Source organism: Urocitellus parryii, chromosome 10 (genome assembly GCF_045843805.1).
Source record: "Urocitellus parryii isolate mUroPar1 chromosome 10, mUroPar1.hap1, whole genome shotgun sequence".
Lineage (NCBI taxonomy): Eukaryota > Metazoa > Chordata > Mammalia > Rodentia > Sciuridae > Urocitellus > Urocitellus parryii.
In genome coordinates this window covers 49023353-49046594 of record NC_135540.1, presented here as the reverse complement: position 1 = coordinate 49046594, position 23242 = coordinate 49023353, and the positions used below count along the sequence as shown (strand labels likewise).

The 23242-nt window shown below is 37.3% G+C and overlaps 1 protein-coding gene across 1 annotated transcript in view; it reads left to right on the top strand.

Annotated features, from left to right (window-relative positions):
- Slc39a8 (solute carrier family 39 member 8) overlaps positions 1-7533 on the top strand; it is a 75616-nt gene extending 68083 nt beyond the window's left edge. Inside the window, exons 7-9 of the mRNA XM_026398126.2 lie at positions 1506-1713; positions 3280-3464; positions 5963-7533. Of these exons, the coding sequence (XP_026253911.1) occupies positions 1506-1713; positions 3280-3464; positions 5963-6112 (543 nt within the window). The 3' untranslated portion in view covers positions 6113-7533. The remainder of the gene's footprint in view (positions 1-1505; positions 1714-3279; positions 3465-5962) is intronic.
- The last annotated feature ends 15709 nt before the right edge of the window (positions 7534-23242 follow it).

The window sequence follows — 23242 nt, the reverse complement described above, 5'->3', positions numbered from 1 at the left end:
TAATTTTTTCACTCTAAAATGATAGTAACAGTGGTACTTACCTGAAAGAATTGGTTTAAATGAATGGAGGTGCTTAAAATGGCACCTAGCACATAATGGATGCTATCTGCCTTTACTGTTCCAAATTCCACTACAACATTGACCCCGATGACAATGAGGACGACAGCTGTGTTCCCAGTCCTTCTATATTCATCTAAGACTTTATTTGCTCCAAGTGACTTTTGGTGGTGTCTGAAAACAAACCACATCCCACAAAGATGCAGATTTGCCTCCAGTGAACAGTGAAAAGATGTAAGATCTAAAGTCACTTCTGAAAGTGTTGGTCCCCATAGTGTACTGAGCAATGAAGTGATGTTGGAGTAAATGCAGAACCTCTTAGATGATTGCTCTAAAAGAAGCCCCTCTCTGTTGAATACATGTCGTGCATTAGGAAGAAAGTCAGCCATATACTCTACGTCTTGGTTATTCAATGCAGATATGCTTCATGAAGACAGAAGCTGTTTTTTACTTCCATATCTTTCCCATAGCATTCAGCACAGTGTTTTACAAATTGCAGATGCTCAATAATAAATGTGGTGATTAACTGCTTATGTTGAGGTGGGGGGAGTAGAGTTAGAAATAAAATGTTCTCCAGTTAATTACAAATTGCTTTCCTGCTTGAAAATGAATTTGCATTTTCCTGCAACTTCTGTACAATGCTTTAGTTGGCATTTATCATTTGATTTTGTACCATTTTGCAAATTTTATGAACTCTAAATTCCCACCAAGGGTTTGTCATGGGATTTTCTATTTTTATTATTATCTCAAAATGGGAAGACATGCTAGAGCAAAGGCAATCCTGCTCTAATAACAAACAATTCATGAAATTTGTTAAGAGAATAATCTAAATTTAGAGCTGGTAGGGACCACACTTTTATAGCCTAAACACGAGGCATAGTACCTGGAATGGAGTGGAAACTCAAAAAGTTGTTGAAAAATAAGTGTATCATTTAGTGCATTCATGTAATTTCACAGTGAAAGAAACTGACTCTGATAATTACAGAAGGAACTGTACTAAATATTCCTTGATGTCATCATGTTTAATTAAGGATTTCACATTCAAGTCGCAACATGGAGAAGTTTTTAAATGTGGTCTTTGAGCAAATTTCTTAATTTAAAACATGCATAAATCAAATGCTTAGGTTAATATCTGCTACATCGCAGGAAGTAAGTTGTAAGTTTGCTCATGGAAGCCAGAGGGATTGATTTAGGGGGAAACTAATGTAAAATGTCTGTAAGTGGCTTGCTCAAGATGTATCAATTGATTTATTTTCTTCCTCCCTACTGTAAGTTTTATTTTTCTCTGTTAGATATTATTAAGGTTTCCCATCCCTGTGCAGGGCTTTCAGTTGAACAATTTGTCTCTCCCGAGACATCACCTAACTCATCTTCTATTTCTTTGTACCCTCTTAGAAGTTTAAGAAATGTTGGTTATCAGGTTGATCGATTTTTCTACTATTTTACAGGATGGAAAAAGGGAGTCAAGTTCATGTACCTGTTTGAAGGGGCCCAAACTGTCAGAAATAGGGACGATTGCCTGGATGATAACGCTCAGCGATGCCCTCCACAATTTCATCGATGGCCTGGCGATTGGGGCTTCCTGCACCTTGTCTCTTCTCCAGGGCATCAGCACTTCAATCGCAATCCTGTGCGAGGAGTTTCCTCATGAGTTAGGTGAGGGCCTCACTCTTAAAGTAAAGGGTGGTTTATGCAGTGAGACATTTCAGATAATACATTCTTTAAATCCTGCTGATGTACCAAAATGAAGGAGCCCTTGTCAGACATTAATGATGATCTTTTAAAAAATAATTTATTTATTTGTCCTAATTTGTTATATAGGACAGCAGAATGGATTTCAATTCATTGTACACATATAGAGCACAATTTTTCATGTCTTTGGTTGTTCACAAAGTAGAATCACACCATTCATGTCTTCATACATATACTTAGGGTAATGATGTCCATCTCATTCCACCATCTTTCTGACCCCCATACCCACTCCCTTTCCCTTTGCCCTATCCAAAGGGGCAAAGTTCCTCCATTTCTCCCATGCCCCCTCCCCACACTCATTATGGATCAGCATCCACATATCAGAGAAAACATTTGGCCTTTGGATTTTTTGGGATTGGCTTATTTCACTTAGTATGATATTCTCCAACTCCATCTATTTACCTGAAAATGCCATGATTTTATTTTCTTTTATTGCTAAGTAATATTCCATTGTGTATATATACCACAGTTTCTTTATCCATTCATCTATTGAAGGGCATTCCACAATTTATCTATTGTAAATTGTGCTGCTATAAACATTGATGTGGCTGTGTCCCTGTAGTATGCTGTTTTTTAATTCCTTTGGGTATAAACCAAGGAGAGATATCTGGGTCAAATGGTGGTTCCATTCCAAGTTTTCCAAGAAATCTCCATACTGCTTTCCAGGTTGGTTGCACCAATTTGCACTCCCACCAGCAGTGTATGAGTGTGCCTTTTCCCCCACATCCTTGCTGACACTTATTGTTGTTTGTATTCTTAATAGCTGCCATTCTGACTGGGGTGAAATGAAATCTTAAAGTAGTTTTGATTTGCATTTCTCCAATTGCTAGAGATGTTAAACACTTTTTCATATATTTGTGGATTGATTGTTAGGCCCCAACTTCCTTAACAAGACTCCTATAGCACAAAAAATAAAATCAGGAATCAACGAATGGGATAGATTCAAACTGAAAAGCTTCTTAGCAAAAGGAAATAATTAGTGAGGTGAAGCGAGAGCCTACAGAATGGGAGAAAATTTTTACCACACACACATCAGAGCACTAATTTCTAGGATATATAAATAACTCAAAAAACTTAACACCAAAAAAACCAAATAACCCAATCAATAAATGGGCTAAAGAACTGAACAGACACTTCTCAGGAGATGATATACAATTGATGATTATCTTTGATCTCATCCCCAAGTAGAAGAAAGTAATTTAGGTAGGTGCTAAGGGGTATGCCTGTAATCCAAGGGGTTTAGGAGGCTGAGGCAGGAGGATCTCATGTTCAAAGCCAGCCTCAGCAACTCAGTGAGACTCCAAGCAACTCAGTGAGACCCTGTCTCTAAATAAAAAAATAAAATAGGCTGGGGGTGTGGTTCAGTGGTTAAGTGACCCTGGGTTCAATCCCTGATACAAAAAGAAAAAAGAAAAGAAAAGAAAAAAGAAAAGAAAAAAAAAACAATTCACTTGTTTTTTCTTCTTCCAGGGGACTTTGTGATCCTGCTCAATGCAGGGATGAGCACTCGACAGGCCTTGCTGTTCAACTTCCTTTCTGCCTGTTCCTGCTACCTTGGGCTGGCTTTTGGCATTTTGGTTGGCAACAACTTTGCTCCAAATATTATATTTGCACTTGCTGGAGGCATGTTTCTCTACATTTCTCTGGCAGATATGGTAAGAAATTTAACATTTTATTTTGTTGTAATTTAAAATTCACAGATGAGCTGACTAAGAGCAACTTTCTGCTTTTCTCAGTGTGAAAGGCCTGTTGTACCTTTAAACATTCCTGTTTGAACACATCTCACTTCTTGAGTAGCTTGCACTAATAGTAACTTGAAACTGGTTCTCATTGATTCTTTTATCTGTGATCTTATTGATAGAGGGTGAAATGATTTGTTTTTGCTGAAGTAGGATTATTTTTGCAAGTCTTCTTTGCCTTGTGGTAGATTAAAAACTGTCTTCTAAAGCATGAAACATTTTCCTCCTCTTTTATGAGGATGTCACATTTGGAAGAAGAATAACTTGATAAAAGAAATGACACTAAACAGTGAAAGTTTTTTTGGGTTGAACTAAAATTACTACATGGAAGTTGGTAAAATTAAATTTGATAGTATTTATTTGTGTCAATGTGTATTTGTATCTATATTTATGTCTATGGGTGTTTGTGTCTTGCTTTATCTGTATGTGTGTGTGTATGCCAACTTGAGTGTGTCTTTATGTGTGTATGTTTTTTAAAATATTTATTTTTTAGTTGTAGTTGGACACAATACCTTTATTTTATTTATTTATTTTTATGTGGTGCTGAGGATCGAACTCAGGGCCTCACATGTACTAGGTGAGCGCTCTACCGCTGAACCACAACTCTAGCCCATTTGTGTATGTTTAAGAGAGAAAATAACCTGTACATTTTTGAGTGAGTCATGGACAGCTTTCTAGAAAATAAAAATGTGCTAGGATATAAAAATCAAGGTATATTTCTTTTGTGTTTGGAACTGAATATATTACATATAATTTAATATTTTCATTTCTTCATCTATATTCTTAGCTCCATAATTAAAACCATCTAGCTCTTGTTCATTGTTCTCTGCAGACCCTGTTAAGAGCAAGGATTTTTATCTCTTAGATCAACCCACTGCATTTGCATTTTTCTTTGCAAAATTAATGTTTCATACTATTTTATTCTAGGTGGTCACATCTTTCTCTGGTATAAGAACAGAATCTATTAGAGTTGCTTAAAAAGTGTACTAGTTGGGCTGGGGATGTGGCTCAAGCGGTAACGCACTCACCTGGCATGGACGGGGTGCTGGGTTCGATCCTCAGCACCACATAAAAATAAAATAAAGATGTTGTGTCCACCAAAAACTAAAAAATAAATATTAAAAACTTCTCTTTCTCTCTCTTAAAAAAAAGTGTACTGGTAAATGATGCCATATGTACTTTCATCATTTTTGCCTTTTGGCCAGTGGTCTCACATCTTATCATTATTTTTTTCTAGCAAGAATCTTTTCTTTGGGGGATGGGGTACCAGGGATTGAACTCTGGGGCGCTCGATCACTGAGCCAAATCCTCACTCCTATTTTGTATTTTGCTGAGGCTATCTTTGAACTTGTGATCCTCCTGCCTCAGCCTCCCGAACTGTTAGAATTTCAGTTATGTACCATGGTACACGTTCCCAGAAAGAACTTTTTTAAGTCAAGCCCACAGATTAACTGTAGACTCTGGAGACCTCTCGGATGCTTTGGTACAATGCACCACAGCATATATAGCAAATCATTTTGGAATGTGTTTTGAAAAGTTGACATTTACAAGACTCCTTATGTAGACTTTTCTGTAGATGTTATTGCTGAGAAAGAGTAGATTTTTAAGTAAAATACTTGGGATTTTAATTGTTTTTATACTGCAACGAGATTGTTGTAGTCTTTAATCCTAGAATAATGCATAGTTTCTTTAAAACCCTTATAATTTTGTGAGGTTATAGCAAGCAAAAGTAAACAAATTGAAGAAATAAGGAGTTAAATTTATAGGATTTTTTTAAAAAAAATTATTCAGTCAGCTACTATTGATATGTTCTTGGGCCAAGCTTGGAAGTCTGTGAGGCATTAGGGACCCTGGAGTGAGCAAAATAGGGACAGTTGCTGCATCTGTGGGACTTTTTAATCTAGAAGAAGAGAAACTAGAAATCGAACAAACAAACAAATCATGAATAATTATAAATAATTTTAAAATGCTATGAAATAAAAGGAAAAGCAGTATATATGACAGGAGAAGATAAAAGGGAATCTAGTATAAATCAGGAAAGGCTGAGGGAAGTGTTTCAGGAAGGTAGGAATTAAGGTGAAATCTGAAGTGTGTAGTCCTTTGAAAAATTGGAAACGTTCAGGTCAGGGTTATAGCAAGTACATGGATTTTGAAGAATGCCTTTGAGATCCTAAGAAAGAGAGAATGCACAAAACGAGGTAGGTCACATCCTGCTGATTGACTCACTTGGGGAACAACACCACTGAACACTTTTAATGCCTGAAAGCGCTAGATGTTCCAATTATACACTCTGTACTAAAATGTTTAATCATCGGGAAATAAATGATCTTCCTCCCCGCAGAAATCTGGAAGTGATTATTTTATGTTTGACCACTAGATGGCAAACGTTGTCTAACAATATTTCTTCTTTCTAGTTTCCAGAGATGAATGATATGCTGAGAGAAAAGGTAACTGGAAGAAAAACCGATTTCACCTTTTTCATGATTCAGAATGCCGGAATGTTAACTGGATTCACAGCTATTCTGCTGATTACCTTGTTTGCAGGAGAAATCGAATTGGAGTAATAAGAAATGGAGGATGATGTGTCATTAATGAAGGCATTGCATAAATAAAAAAAAAACATCTCCAAAGGGATTTTTACATTTATCCTGTTTAGTTATACAGATCATTCTGTTTTCAATTGTAGGTCAAGAATACTAATTATTGGTTCTAAGTATGTGAAATAGGCCACTGTTTGTTGTTAAAAGACTTCAAGAGTTTTGGGGTTCCAGTCTGAAAGGTTTGGTCTGTGGGGATTTTGGTAAATACCTATTTTTCAATATTTTATGCATATTAGAAAATCATCATGAGGCAAGACTCATGCATTCTATAATCACGTAGACACATTAATCCCTGAGACAGACTTACAAGATGGGTCATGTAAGGCTTTAAAATTTGGTAGGATCAAAGTTGCAGAGTGGTTTCCTTTCAATTAGTTTGTTCTAGTGCTTTCAAGAGCAAGGTACCTCGAAATGTGTGAGAGAATCAAAACACATAAAACACATGATTCCAAGGCCTTAATGAACCCAAGAAAGAAAGATTGCTTGGAGCATTTGTGCTGTTTTATGCTTCAGTTAGAAACTTGTAGGATTGTTTTGAAAACCATTTCAAAACAGAAACCAGGAACTCAACAGTGGCTTGCTAGCCCTATCATGTTTGGTCTTAGAGGTTTATCTTTAAGTATAAACTCTAATGAACTCCATCATAGGCCAGAGCTTTTTTTTTTTTTTTAAATGACTTATGTTGTGGTTGCCCCTCTTAGAAATGACAGAAGAGTATATAAAGCTCGTGGCAACTCTGTCAATGTATCATGCCTTTGTGTTATGACGGTGAGGATGTGCTCTTTTGCAGAAAGAAATTGAATGGAATTTTAAGCCATTTACTTTAAAAGATGAACATAATTATTTAGCAGAGAATATTTTAATAAATGCACAACAACAGCTGGACTGCTGTACATCAAGGACTGATTAACTAGAAAACATACATTCCTCATGGGTGATTGAGAGTCATTTAGAAAAGACTTCTTTTATGTTCAGTCTGTGTTTTTCCATATGGTATACATTGGGGAAAAAGGTAGCACACCATGGGTCTTTTCTCTGTCTTTTATGAAAAAGAGAGTCTGTTTGCTCATTTAACAGATAATAAAAATTTAGTCTAAAATTGAACATCCTAACCACAATTCACACTCCCAAGTCACTTAAGGAAAGACAAGTTGTCAGGAAAATGATTGATAAAAGCCAATAATCTCAGGAATTGCATTTTTCTACAGATCATAACCTGTTTTTACATAGCAATAATGCAAATTTGGTGAATATGTATGCCATTGTATATTTTACTGTATGATTGACAACTTAAAAATTTATTGTTTGACCAAATAGTAAACATCTTTGAAACCATATACTGTGTCTTACATTATTCTTTTAATACATATCTTTTTTGAGTGACTACCATGTATCTGATATTATGGCGGGAGAGAGCTAGGAAACTGGTGATTTTAAAAAAAAGCATTTAGCAAATAAACACTACAAAGATTTATCATTGTTCATTTCAATAAACAGAATCTATTTTTATCAGCTTTTTATTCTCTATCTTAATAAGTGGTCTTTGGCATTTTAAAACATAGGTTGTATATTATTTAACATTCCATATACAAAATTATATTAAAATAGGGTAGTTTAATGACCTTTGATTGTGTAGGTGGATCGTCTGGGCTTTTTTCTTTTGGTACTGGGGATTGAACCCAAAAGTGCTTACCATTGAGCCATGTCCCCAGACTATCACCCTTTTTAAAATTTTGAGATAGGATCTCACTAAGTTGCACAGGGCCTCGATAAGTTGCTGAGACTGGCTTTAAACTTGTGATCCTCCTGCCTCAGCCTCTTGAGAGACTGGGATTACAGGCATATGCCACCATGCCCGGGTTGGGGTATTCTATTCTCTCCATGTCTTGACCATTTTCCTCAACCATGAGAACAGAGGAAACAGGACAGTGAAGAGAATCAAAAGACAAAAAGAAAATTGCAACTTATCCGAAGCTATGGTTGAATGTAGAAGATAGGATATGGAAAGCCATGATTACATTTATATTATCTTGGATACCTTTATTTTAATAAGGCACAAACCTGTCAGTCCATATATCTTATACTGAGGCATTTGTTACATATACCAGTTGAATATCCTATAATATCCTATAATTTTTAGACGTTAAAGATGCTACCAGGACTAACCAAAAATATTTCAATGTATCATATATTGGGTTATATACTTTGATTTTCATCATTAAACTTTTAGAAATACCCAATAGTGGGCACTTATTGAGTACTGCATCAGACCCTGTGTTATCACGATAATGTGGCAAACCACGTGAAGAATCCCTGGCTAACACAGCAGGCTACTCTACTCAAGCTACAGGTCTGCTGATAGTCAGCTGATCTATTCTGGGGGCTGCTGCCCTCCTTGACCTCAGGCTGTGGTGTGACCCTGCTCGGTCACTGTTGTGGCGGGTGCTGCAAAGTCATTGGGCAAAGGTCAGAGTTACATAATTCCAGAGAGTGGAGAAGTCCAAACTGGTTCAATCTTAGCCTTCATGAACTATCTGCTATTTTTTTTTTTCTCATGTAGCAGAAAGTATCCAAGAATAATAATATAGCAAATGCCTCTAGCACATTTCCCTCTTCCATTACTTACCTCTAATTTCTTTTTATGGACTTAGTATTTTTGTTCATTTACCCATACAGATTATAATGGTTGTTATAAATGTGGTAAATCAGAAAGACTCCATTCAGTCATGCTAAGTGAAATAAGCCAGTCCCCAAAAGCCAAAGGTCAAATGTTTTTACTGATATGTGAAAGCTGATATGTGATATGGTTCACTCTGACTGAGGATTAGTATTAGGATAGCCCTTGAATAGTATGATTATAATGAACTCTAGGTGTTGAATGGAGCATTTTTTAAGAAACAATCTTTATTCATTCTTTTTAATTATACATGATGGTAGAATTCATTCTGATATAATTATACAAGCATGGAATATATCTTATTCTAATTAGTACCCCATTCTTATGGATGTACATGATGGTGGGACTCACTATGGGGTATTCATGTAGGTACAGAGGAGCATTGTTTCTGATTCATTCCACTGACTTCCTTTTCCTATCCACTCTCACTTCTTTTCATTCCCTTTTGTCGAATCTACTGAATATCTGTGCTTCCCCTATCCCCCCTTATTATGGGCTAGCTTTCACATATCAGCGAAAACATTTAAGCTTTGGCTTTGTGGGGGACTGGCTTATTTCACTTAGTATGACTGAATGGAGTATTTCTGATTTACCACATTTATAAAAGTTTCTTCAGCTAGGAACTTAAATTTATAAAAAGTGAACCAGTGGAAATAAGCCCAAACAATACCATGGGTTTATGAAATAATTAGCATGAGGGCATCCATATAGCTCATTACTGATGGCCAATGCCTGGGGCATGTCCTCCTTGCTCTGTTTGGCATCCTCTTCCTTTTAGTCCCCCTTTACTTATTTATTTTTTTAATCAGAAGCCTGCCATTATTTCCAGGCTCCTTTTGAGTTTATATAAGCTCCGTTATATAACAAGAGATTCTTAACCCTTGTCGTTACTCTAACCTCAATGTTACTACAGCTGTTCTCTCACTTTTACTTCGAATTCCACACAGCTGTGGGTTGTAATACTTGCGTTAGGTTGCTTTTCTCTTTGCTGGGTATGTACCACACATCATTGGTCAAGGCTATTTGGATCCCTGTATGGAAATCTCTAACTTCCATATGACTCCAGAATCAATGACTTTACTGGCAGAATTTCAGGTAAGCTAAAGCAACTGGACAAATGGAAAACTCCAAATACAGCTCCATTATTTCTAAGACACACATTTCCCTCCTCCCCCATATTTTAACATTTCCAAATGGCATGCTGTAATCACTGACAGATAGGCGGCACTGTGAAAGTAAGAGTTATTTATTGAAATCTGGTAAGTCGAGGAAAGTGTTAGCATCACTGTTTAGGACTTGATGGTGTATAAAAACAGGTGCCTCAATATATAAGCCTTTCTTTCTTTCCTATAAAAGAAATGTGGAAGCACCGTGTAGGGCTGGCATGACTGTGGTCTCAGGAACCCAAGCTTTCCTTCCATTCATCAGCGGTGTCGCCTTTAGCTTGTGACTCCCACTTTCAAGCTTGCTTTGTATTCTAACCTGGTTGCTAGGAGTCCAGCCTTCAAAGCTAAGTTCAGCAGAGCAGGAAGGAGGAATGGACAGAAAGGCTAAAAAAGTTCACACCCATCTCTTTGTCCCAGTGTGAGGAACTTTTTCATAAGTTAGATCCAACAACCTCCACATACATCCACTGACCAGAATTGGTCGCATAGAGGTACCAACTTGCAAGAGAAGCTAGAAAATGTTGCTTTGGGCTGTATACTCTTCCCCAGGAAAATCAGGATTCTGTTACTAAGAAGAAGCAAAAAATGAATTTTGGGTGCTTGGCCATCTCTCAGTTCTGGACAGGTTTGCATGTTTCACTTGGGAAGCTCGTTCCTCAAGATGGTTCGATTATAACCTGTCCAGGGAGTTGTTGCCTTTGGGGTTTTTTTCCATAGCAATCCCTAGTCACTCTGACTATTTTAATAATGCTGGCCAATCTGACCAGTCTTACCTGACAATCAGTTTCATTTTTATACCTTTGTCTTTATAGTTTCTTGGTCTCAGCCTGTTATTTATTTGCCTTGAGGAAATTCTGTTTTTTCTCCCAGGATGCTCTAAATTTGAAGAGAACTGAAACAAAACTTTTTTTCTGTGGACTTTGGTCTTTGTGTTTAAAACTCTTCAGATTACTGGATTCTTATGCAGAACTATGAAGTTAACTACTATCAGCAGAAAATATTAGAAATTATTTATTTTTTCTCTCCCTTTTCTCTAGATTGGGGCATTACCGATATTTAGTATAAGAAAGGTGAGGTCTGAAATGTTCTTTGTTATCTGTTTTTTTGTAGATGACAAGTTTTTTAGATAGTTCATTTTTTTTAGAATAAGCAAAAATAATAGATAATTAAATGGGCTCTTCACAAACCTCAAGTTCATTTACTTTGGGTATATGTAGTAAGAATACCAAGGAGAAACGTAAACAGGTAGCGCTTGCATATTTTGATCTATAGAGCCCGTCGTGATTGTGTGTGTCACCTTACCACAGTATAGTCCAATTTGTGGTAAAACCCGAGGAAGGCCCCATACAGGATTTATGACCATGATTATGATTCCAAAGGGATGGTTTCGTCATGTCTCATAGGTAAGAAAAAGATGGATAAAATTGTGACAAAAATGAAAAGTATGTGAATAAACATGAAAATTGAATTACAGACTAAAATCTCTTAGTTAAGAATTCAAATTGGAAATGTTTCCTTCTCTTAAAAAGCTGAGAAGGCAAACCAACTATGTCTCATTCTCTATTTTGAGGCAAGTTCTATCAGTGGGCCCCACAGAACACTTCATGGGGGACCTCCTGCAGTTTCAGGAGATAAAGGCCCAGGGCAGGGCTCTGGAGGTGAAGTGAGGACAGTTTCTGCTGCATTTGGCTGGACCTTGTCCTGCAGTTTGTTGGGACCAAGGATAGATGAGTATTCCCTTGGTCTAGGATGAGTCAAGCAGGGGGTGAGAGATCTGGCTTGGAACAATATACAATCACGTGTAAGAGGGGTACCATCTTGATGTCAGAGGTCATGGAGTGGACTTCTAGAAAATCAAGGACTATGTCAAATAGGGGAATTGGAGAGCCAGAATACATCAGTGGAGAGGAGTCCCTCTGAAGAATCCTGGAAGCGCCAATAAGAGAAAGGCTATTTTTAAGCATAGTTCAGACAGCTTGGAGCCATATTTTGAGCCTGCTAAATAAGAACTTTTCTACCCCCAATTTTCTCTCCTCCATCTAAGAATGGAGGGGCCAGAAGCCACAGTTAGCAAACAGGGGGTACAGAAGTCCTACTTTTGAATAAAGATTGCAAAACGGATGGATGTAATGGGCACTTTCAATAATTGACTTAAGGCTCTTTTTATGACTTAAAGTGATTGTAGGATTTTATGTTCCCCCAGAGTCCTGTGTCAGAACAGTCCCGATGGCATCTCAAGTTTCATCCAAATATAGGAGAAGGCCTAGTCAATCCCTATCCTCCAAGCAGTCTTAAAAGAACAGCAAGGAGTAAAATCAAAGTGTTTATTCACACCGTGAGAGCTGCATGTTAACATGCTGATTACACATGCACTTTAAAAATTAGTACTCATAATAACCCTGTGAAAGGGGGTTCTATTTTTAATGCTAGGCCACGCTGGAGCTGAGAAGTGACAGAGAGACCATATGCTCTGTGTGTATGGCTGGGGAAGACCATGTTCCGAGTCTTCCCACCTAAGCTGCTGGCCCCTTGCAGAAGTTGCACATAGCAAGAGGGTCCCTTCCTCCAGCAATATGCCTCAAATGTCTGGGCTGAAAAAGCCCCATGTGCTGCTTGCTCACTGTGAAGGACGGGTGCTGAAAGGAATTCTGTCTGTTATGGTAAAGCTTGTGTGGAGCAGTTGAGATGAAGCTGAGAGACAGTAACTTAATAATGGTATAGGAAGTGTGACCAAAACAATACTACTTTATGGGGATGGGACTGTGCATTTCCCACCATGAGGGCACAGACTTTTCAACTGTATTAAATAGAGTTCCATTCTCTATCTTTCTGTATCTTGTTTTTGGCTGACAAGACTGATGTACCTCATAGTCAATGGGGAACTTCAACAGGAGATTGCAGGAAGAAGGGAGCATGAAGACAGACTGTCAGTTTCCTTGACTGTCTTCCTACTGGTCTCTTTGGGTTTCCTGGGTTGCTTAAGAATGCCTTCGCCTTGCTTTATTCAGCCATGAAGGAAAATAAAATCATGTCATTTGCAGGTCAATGGATGGAACTAGAGACCATTATGTTAAGCGAAATAAGTCAAACTCAGAAGGTCAAAGGACATGTGTTTTCTCTCATATGAGAAAGTTTGAAAGAAAAGAGGAAAAGAAAGCTAGGGCAGATCTCATGAAAATCAAAGGGGGATCAGTAGAGAAAAGGGACCAAGGGGTGAGAGGTGGGGAGAGAGCAGGGAAGTGCTGGGAGTGACATTGGCCAAATTTCATTGTTATATTGTGTGCATGTATGAAATGTAACAACAAATCCCGTCATTACGTACAACAGTAATGCACCAATAAGAAAATGTGAAGAAAAAAAAAATAAAGAATGCTTCTCCTCCATAGGATCCAACACTCTCACTAAGGAAATGAAATCTTTATGTTGAGAAAAAAATCTGCATTTGCATGTATATTGCAGCACTATGAACAATAGCCAAGATATGGAATCAATCAAGATGTCTGTTGGTGCATGAATGGATGAAGAAAATGTAGCATATATACACAAAGGAATATCATTCCACCATAAAAAAGAATGAAATCGTGTCATTTGTTGCAATATAGATGGAATGAGAGGATAATATGCTAAGTGAAATAAGTTAGGCATGGAAAGAGAAATACCACACATTCTCATTCATATGTTGAATCTAAAAACCTGATTAAAAAATAAAAATCAACGTAGCCTGGGAAGGATGGAGACAGGGGAGGAGGGAGACAGGATGGTCCATTGGGACATAGTTGGATATAAGGAATAACCTCTAATATTCTGTAGCAGAAAGGGGTAACTATGGTTGATAATAATTAATTGAATATTTCAACATAGCCATTAGAGTTCTGAATGTTCCCAACACAAAGAAATGTTAATATTTGAGGTGATGTACATAGCAATCACCTGACCTGATCATTATGCACTTTATAGGTGTATTGAAATGTCACCCCATAAATATATGCATATGTCATGAATTAAAAAATAAGTTTTTTTTTCCAGAATAGAGTTTATATTCCTGTGGTGAAGGCCCAGCTTGGGTTTCTTATTTCTAGTTTGTCACAGGTTGGTATCTTTGAGAATAGAATTCACAGGAATTTCTAGAGAAAATGAAATAAAATTAAAAATGAAGACATAGGACATTTGAACTCCATTTCCATTGTTAGATACACTAGACATAATTTCTATTAAATCACTATTGACATTTATAAGTGGTTACTTTAAATTTCCATACCTAGCTCACAGTGTCTGCACCTAGCACACCCAACAGTTACTGACCAGCTGCAGATCGTGGATGACTGTCCTTTGATTCTGGTGATCAGGCTCTTTTGTCCCTTGGCCTAGGTATAGTCACAGCTCTGTTGTCTTTGACTCAGTGTTCATGCAGCAACACTTGAGGTTTCCCTACATCCCACTTAGATATTTATAATATGCTGTTTTTGGAAATAAATAAACTGGCTTTACCTAAGTTGAGGTTTCCCTTTGTTTCCTGAGGTGACTATGATTGATCAGCAGTAAATATCTTCTTATCCTGAAAGAGGAGGTGCCTATGAATTTGGTGGGAATAAAGTAAGATACAAGAGTGGGTGGGTATATGGGCATGGAGTTGGTACCATATGACCAAAAAGTGAAAACTTATAGGGCTGAAATATGATTAGAAATCTTGCATTAGATCTTCTTAGATAAATGGGATGGAATTAGGTTAAAAATTTTTGTGTGAGTAAACTTCAAACAGAGAAGAATATCCACAATCTTTTGAGAGACTAGCAAAATTGAGCTTATACTTCTAGCAAGTAAAAATCTTTTGAAAACAAACAATTCCAACTATTTGTCTGGCAACATCCATAAGCACCAGCATTACTTATTTTAAAATAAAAACTGATTTCTAGGAGACAAAGAGTGAATTGATTTCTACAAATGCTTACTGAATAAATAGAGGCTTATGCATATTTTCCCACATAGGTGTGTCTATAGGTCACATTTCCTCACTCCAAATGTACTACAAATTGATAAGTGGCACAGAGAATGAGAAAACAAGAGACTGCAGCTTATGTCATAGAGCTGAGAGGCTCCAATTTTTCACAGCCAACGCTTGTAAACAGAAGAAATTCTCCCCTTGGGAGCCATTATATTTGTTAATCCTAATGTTGTTACTCTTATAATTAGGTAAGAGTTTATTAATGAATTGAGAAACATTAATTTTTGAAATCTAAGGAACCATGGGGGAAGGTAGTTCATATGCATCTTTCTCTTTTCTCCATCTTTATTTATTTTTTGTGTTTTGATTTAAAAAAATAAAATTTCTTTTAATTTAAGAAAACTAAGCCATAGAATTTCATTGGATGAACATTCTATAAAAGGAAGCATGTGAGATCTAATGACCAACCACTCTGACTTAGTGATCCCTTACAGGTTTAAGGCAAAAAAAAAAAAAAAATTCAAAGTATTTTAGAATAGTGAGTATTAGGAGTGAAGTTGTGTAAGGTTGGAGTTGAACAGGCCTATGAATTTGTGGTGACAAAACTAGTGAAAGTCATATTAAATCATTGTCCATCATGGAGTATCTCTGTTGGTTTTCCTTGCTCATCTTTACTTCTTGTAACAGTTTTGCTCTTCCTCCTTGGTAACTGACTGGGCTCACCCTTGTTGGCTCAGGAGGGATTATCAACCTCTGCACCTAATCCTCTTCTAGGCCACAAGCTAGGTAAGTCCCTCAGGCAGATAGAGAGCCAAAGTTCTTGTCTTTCATGCATGACTGCAGAGTGCTGGTGGTTGCATCCCTGGCACAAGAAGAAACTTGAGGAATTGAGACAGATGCTCACAGAAAAGGAGATGATGTGGGTGGGGACTGGCATGGAGAGAAGGAGTCATTGAGTTGTCCTTGGTTCTAGTTCCTGACATCCCCACTGCTTTCATTTTTTCCCAGCAGTTCCTTCAATATTATGAGTTATCCAAGTTATTGTAATGTCTCATAAGTCTTTTTTTCTTTTTACTTTAGCTAATTCTATTTGAGTGTCTTGCTTGCAGTTAAAGAATTTTCTAACCAATGCAACAGTTAAATATTGAAAGTATTTATTTCAAAAATAATTCCCAGCTCCTGAATTTAACCCAGTCCCTCACCATGTTTTAGATCTCCACAGTCAAGCTCTGGAGTTAACTCCTATTTCAGATAGAGTACAGCAAAATCGTCATTATGTTCCAGAAATGGTGAGCAAAAGTCTTTCAAAATCGCCAGAGAACTCCCAATTCATTTTTATTTCACTTTGGATTACATAGAAACATTGCAGATATTTTTGGATTTAGCATAGTTGATACATCAGAACTAGGATGGTTTAGGTGGGCACAGTGGCATAGGCTTTTAATTCAAGAGACGTTGGATGCTGATGAAGAATTGCAAGTTTGAGGCCAGCCTCAGCAGCTTAATGAGGCCCTAAGCAACTTGGTGAGACTCTGTTCCAAAATAAAAATGAAAAATGTTTGGGGATGTGGTTCAGTGGTTAAGTGCCCTTGGGTTCAATTCCCATCCCTCCCCCTACCCTCCAAAAAAGTAGAAGTGATGTTTTTTTTTTTTTTTTCTATGTGGTTTCTATAGGAGGGAGTCACACTCGATGCCATGAAATGTTTTGGAGCAAAAGGAAGCTTCAGTCTGTCATCTAAACAACCTGGGGTTCAGAAACAGATAATGGTGTTGAAATAATATTCTATGTATAGAACCATATGGTTTTAAATAGCAGGAGCAGAATAACTAAGGGACTCACTTATATGCTTTGACAGGCCATGCAAAATCAGACTTTTTAGATAACTCCAAGGAAGATGCGTAATGTAGGATATGAATCTAGGCCATTCTTTATACACCTGTATTCACAGAAAAATGTAGTTTCTTAGCAACAATCACCTGATTGTTAAATTATTACTTGATTTTTATAGACAATTGTTTTTTTTTTTTAGGCCCCTGCCTCACTGATATTTAAGTGTAATATCTAGTTTAGTGTTGGAATAATTGCACTCACTTTCTTGCAAATAATACTTTAAAAATTAATCATTCAAACTTCCTTTAAAAATAAGATGAATCATTGCAGGAAAAAAACTACAGGAAGTGAGAAAAAGAATTTTGAGCTTGTTTACCTGTGAATGAATGAATAAATTCATTTGTGCAATAAAATGTACATATAAGATCTGATGCTAAACCTGGAGGGTACAAAGATGACTCAGAGCTCATCTCTGATTTCAGGGATACCATGTCATGTGAAAAACTAACTCTACTGTGCTCATAGGTGTTATGATAGAGAATAGAGAACGGAGACAGACAGAAAAATCATAATTGAGCACGCAGGATAATTCTCCTTCCGTTGGAGTGGGAGTTAGTCAGAAATATCTCCCAGAGGAGGTCAAGCACTTCTGACCTTGGTTTTAGTGAATAATGGCTAATTCTTCTCTGGCCACACCTTTCCTTTTCTCCAGCGGAACAAAGAAACTTACGCTGGACTTAACTCAAGGTGGAACTCTTGCAATTAATGATGCCAAGAGAGAACTGTAGAGTATAAATACGTACTGGGAATAGGCTGTTGGCAATAGTATGATGACTAGTGCAACTACAAAGAGAATGAAAGTAAAAACAATTAAATTAATATTAACTGTTACGTGCATGTACCAATATGGGAAAATTATAATGTACCAATAAAAAATAAATTAAAAATTAACATGAGCTGAAGAAAGCAGGCTACTCAGCAGCATACATACTAGAGTACCATCTTTTGTTAGACATGTATGAATGTATAAAACATACAGATGAAAAAGAACTTAATACATTATCTAATACATTACCAGGGCATATCTCTGTGGAATTATAAATCATTTTAAGTTGATTATTTTAAAAAATTTAGTGTTTTCTCAATAATTTTCAATAAGCATATGCTTATCAATGCATTAGATGAAATCTCAGGCCGGGTGCATTGGTGCATGCCTTTAATCCCAGCAGTTGGGGAGGCTAAGGCAGGAGGATCACAAGTTCAAAGCCAGTCTTAGTGAGACCCTGTCTCTAAATAATATACAATAGGGCTGGGGATGTGGCTCAGTGGTTGAGTGCCCCTGAGTTCAATCCCTGGTTACTGCCCTCACCCTCAACAAAGAAAGAAAATAGAAATCTTACTTGGTGGAATATTGAATCAATCATTATTCCAAATTTGTTTGTTTTAATAATTTTCAATTTTCCAATGAGCATGAATTCTAAAGAAGGTTACAGACGTGATTAGGGATGGGGAAAGGAGACATTAACAATTTAGAGGTCTGAAAGATTTAGGGGAACATGGTAACTGACATGCTTAAAATCTTAGTGTAATCTTTCCTTTATCTGTCAAGTTAGTGTCTTCATTCTCTACAACATTCTATCTCCAAATGTCTGCAATCCCAACCCCTCCCCAGTGATTAGTTTTAGGGAAGCATGTGACATAGCTGTAACCACAAATATGTAAGACAGTGTGAGACATGACCGGTATGTACTGGGGAGTTACCTGAAAGGAGTAAGGATGATATATCCTCTCCTTCCTCTGAACGTTGTGTGTAGATGTGATTTGGGGAATAGCTGTTTTGCTACTGTTTGAAATTGATTCTCCCTGTCCCTCAGCAATGAAATAATAATAATAATAATAATAATAATAATAATATAACAACAATAATTAATAATGTGTTAGGACTACAATTTAGAAGATGTAAGGACTCCAACCTATCTTTTTTGGGGGAGAAAATTCAGCCCCAAACTTGATTTGGAAATTGAGTCATTTCAGGTATAATTAGATAACATGAGGTCATGCTGAAGTAGGGTGGATTTTATAATAAAAATTTGGGTACAGGGAGAATCCTATGTAAGAAGAGTGTAGATATCATGATGAGGTGTCTATAAGTCAATAAATGTCAACCACAGTTCTCAGCATACCATCAGAAGCTAGGAGAGAGGCATGAGACAAAAGCTAGGAGAGAGGCTTGGGACAGAGTCTCTTCCTCTTAGCCTTAAGAAAGAACCCATCCTCTGCATATCTTGATTTTGGAAGTCTAGCCTCCAGAACTAAGACAATCAGTTTTGTTGTTTAAGCCACCAGGTCATGGTACTTTGTTTTGGCAGCCTATCAAACTAATGCAGCTACCTTAAGAAGACATGACATGAGGACAAAGTGATGTGCTGAGGACGCAAGAGAAGAAAGAGGAAAGATGGTCCATGACAACTGTCTTAGCAGATGAATTAAAAAGCCTCCTCCGTGGAGTCCCTTTTCCTTGGGACTTCTTGGTACGTGAAACAATCACTTTTCCTGGTTGGGAAAACTATCTTGGATGGCTTTTCAAATACTAGCAATTAAAACAAGCCAACCAATTCAGCTGTCCCCAGAGTTCCCTTTTGCAATCCAAATTCTGATGACCAACTCTGGACCCTGAACACTTTCCTCCTCCTTGGTCCCTAGAAATCTCTCTATCTCAACCCAAAGGAAAAGAAGGCTAAAAATTTTTTTCCCCCAAGAGCTTTCCCTACTTTTGTGAAAATCAGAAGAAAGAATGTTATCTCATTTGTCACCAGTGGGAATCATGCCCAGTTACTACTCCTGAATGGCATTGAGATGCCACACTTTATGAGGAAGCCCAGACAGACAGTCTGTCCAACAGTTCCTTCATTGCTTTGCATCCTTCCCTTAATGGCAGTTAAGGGAGAATCTGATTATTTCAGGGAAAATGGGAAAGAAGCAACTTCAGGCCTGTGCTACTCAATTTTGGAGTTAGTTTTGGGGCTTGAGGTGCCTCCAAGTGAGGAAAGAGAGCCATTTCATATTCAGACTATGGTGGAGAGAAGAGGCAGTGAGATTGGAGCTTGACTACAATCCCCAAGAGGAAGAGAATAAAGAGGTTTTAGAACAGGCCCCCTCAAAACTCATGGGTCTGGCATGTTGGCTATTTTGAATTGAAGGCACTTAAAACAACAGCAGATACAAGATCAATCAGACCTTCGTTCTGCTCCACAATAGCAGGAGTTGAATTCCCTTGTGAAAGATGTCCGCCCTATAACAGAAGGAAACACCTTCTTGTCATCAAGGATGAGAAGTTAAAATCAAGAGAGCTCTGCACAGACCTTTTTAAAATAACTCTTATCTTTTAAGTCTCTCCAGATAATTTAGTTCCTTTTTTCACAACTTGCTACTCTTTATCCAGTTCAGTATATAAGTGACTCACTTCAGCTGCTTGGGTTTTCATTTTTCTTATAAGTTTCCTGTGCCATATAAAACTCAGTGTTAGGTGCAGGGCAGGCTGAGTAAGCTGTCTGCAGGGCATGCCAAACAAAGTTAGCTGCAGGATGACCTGGCCACTCAAACCCTCTGTCTGGTTCTTTATCAACTATTTGCTTCAAGCCCAAACGCCCAAGCCCCCGCTCAAGGCTGAACACTCAACCCCCTGCTCAAGGCCGAACACTTAACCCCCCTTGTGCCAACAAGGCAGCTTGCAGACCCAGAGATCTCATTAGATTTGGGCTATAAAAACTCCCTCCTGCCAGGCCCCTCTCTCTCTTGCTCTCTCTCTCTGTCTTGCTCTCTCTCTTACTCTCTCTTGCTCTCTCTCTTGCTTTCTCTGTCTCTCTCTTGTGCATGCTTCCTCCCTCACCCCACCCCCTCTCCTCTTTCTTTCTTTTCTCTTCTGTTGCACGGCTGCTATAAAGATCTCTTGGTCGCTCCGAGTGTTGTGGTCACTTTTCTTTCACTCAGTATGGAGTGAATGTGCACGCATTTCTCCTGTTTTTCTCTCATGTCAATTTAATTCTCAAAGCTAGCCAGGACCCTAAGAGAATGAAAGTGGAGTGAGTTTTACCTCTTCTACTAGAGAAAAGGAAAAGTGAGAGGTGAGTGGCAAGGGATTGGGGTGGGGTGGGGTGGGGAGAGGGTTGGAGAGAGAGAAAAGGAGATGCTTAGGCCACCATCAAATCTACTTTGATTTCCCAGGCCCTGCCTCTGAACCTGACCCTGTGCAGCTCCCTGTTGTTGGACACCCAGTTGCTGATGCTGGTTGCCCTGGAACTTGCTTAGGCGAGGACACTAAAGAAACTTTTCCTTTTGCTGACACAACAGTTCAGATTCCTGTGACTTTCTCTTCTTCGTGTGTTTCCCTGTGTCTTTGAACCTGCTAAACCAGCTCACACTTCCACAGAGGAATTGGATATGAATTTGGAGGAAGATAATTATTCTTTATACTCACATAAGCCATCTAGCTCTGATTTCTAGACAGACTTCCTAACGGTCTATCCTGCTTCTATTTGTGTTGTGTGGGTCACTGGCGTAAGGGATTTCCTGGAAAAATTTTTGAAGTTTTACCCAGGGATTCTGGTCTGGGCTCTCATTTTATTTATTTAGTGAAGAAATGGTGGATTGATAATCAGGAAAATGTATTTTTTGAAGATGGTGTTTTTCTGCTGATGAATTATGAATGGGAAGTGTCTTCAGCTTTATCAGAGCTGAAATTAATAATTTGTGACACATCCTTACAGAACTTATGGTGGTAAAAACTTTCTTAAAAGGACTCAGACGGGGGCAAAGAAACTAGATCATCCTTCAACCTGGTTTTAAAATACAGAACTTGCTATTGCTATTTCAAGATCAGTATAAAAATAGGTAATATTGAGCAGAGAACATTTTATTAAATGTAACACTTTTATATTTTTTTTAGTGCTGGTCTATGGACAATCAGGCAATAAGGATTAAACAGGAAGTGCTTCTGGAATTTAAAATTATAATATTCCTTTCATTTATCACTTATAAATAACACTAAGTAAGCATTACATCTGTTAAAAGTAATTTTCCTTTTGAAATTTCTTTTACCTATGTAATTATGAAAACAAATCTCTTGGATAATTATAGAAATATTTTCTTATTAAAATTTTACCATGAGTTTCATTTCAGATATTTAAAGTTATAGATTTGATTTTAGATCACCCAAAACATTTTTTTTCTACATTTATTTTTAGCTTTGTTTACTTTAAACTAGAACAACCATAGATGTGTTCAAGGAGAAAATGTTTTGAAATCAGAGACCAGACTTTTAATTCTACCTCTGGTGAATACTTGCTGTGTGAACTAGATCACATCTCTTTGGACCTTAGTTTCCTTATCAGTAAAATAAGGATAATAATTCCCAGTTGGGGTTGTGGCTCAGTGGTAGAGTGTTTGCCTGGGATGTGTGAGGCACTAGGTTCAATCCTCCGCATCACATAAAAATAAATAAAATAAAGGTATTGTGTCTATCTACAGCTATTTAAAAAGTTAAAAAAATTTTTTCCCACCTTACACAGCTAAATGTGACTCTTCGTGGAGCATACCTGTTAAGTGGTAGGCACTTGATTTGTATTGTTTTATATCCACCCCCCTGCTATTCTTTGACTGACACTTAGGAACCATTAGTAGTTTATTCATTGTGGTTTATAAGACTACAGAGTTCTTTTCAACTACAGTTTACATTGATGCTATTTTTATTGCTCTAGATTTACTTCCTTTTAATGCACATATATGTGTATAGCAAGAATATTACTAATATACCTGAACGACATTTTCACTTAAAATGGTGGTGCTAAACCACAGGTATGTACAAGCTGTAGGATTTCTGCCTAGATTCAGATAGATTCCTTAAGTGACTTATCTTGAGCTTGCCTGACAGAGAGATTTGCCTTGGCTTTAGTTCTTTGTTGATTACTTCCAATTTTTTTGTAGTGGTTTTCAGATACACATTTCTAAAATCAAAATGTTATATATTATTTTCTTTCTTATGTTTCCTCTGTTGGAAGTAATATAATCTAATGTTACCATAATAATAATTCTAATATTTGCAAAGAACTTTATGCTTATCAAAACTTTATTATACAATTTTATATTCATTTTAACTCTGTATGGCACATACAACTATTATTTTCACAATTTAGATGAGGAAACTAAGCTTCAGAGAGACTTGGATTTTTCTGAAATTCAGTGTTAATATCACCTTTGCAAGGTTATTTTTACTGCATAAATTCAATTAGTTCTTAAGCTTTTTGGGGTCCTGGAATTCTTTGAATCTAACGAACACAATACTGTCTCTCATCATATCACAGCAAGAAAAAATCTATATCCATTTGTCTATAATTCTTCTTTCACCAATTCACCTAATCCAGTAAACTTTAGTAATCCTTCTTATGAATCACTTTGAAGTCCACTTAGTAGGGGGGTTTTT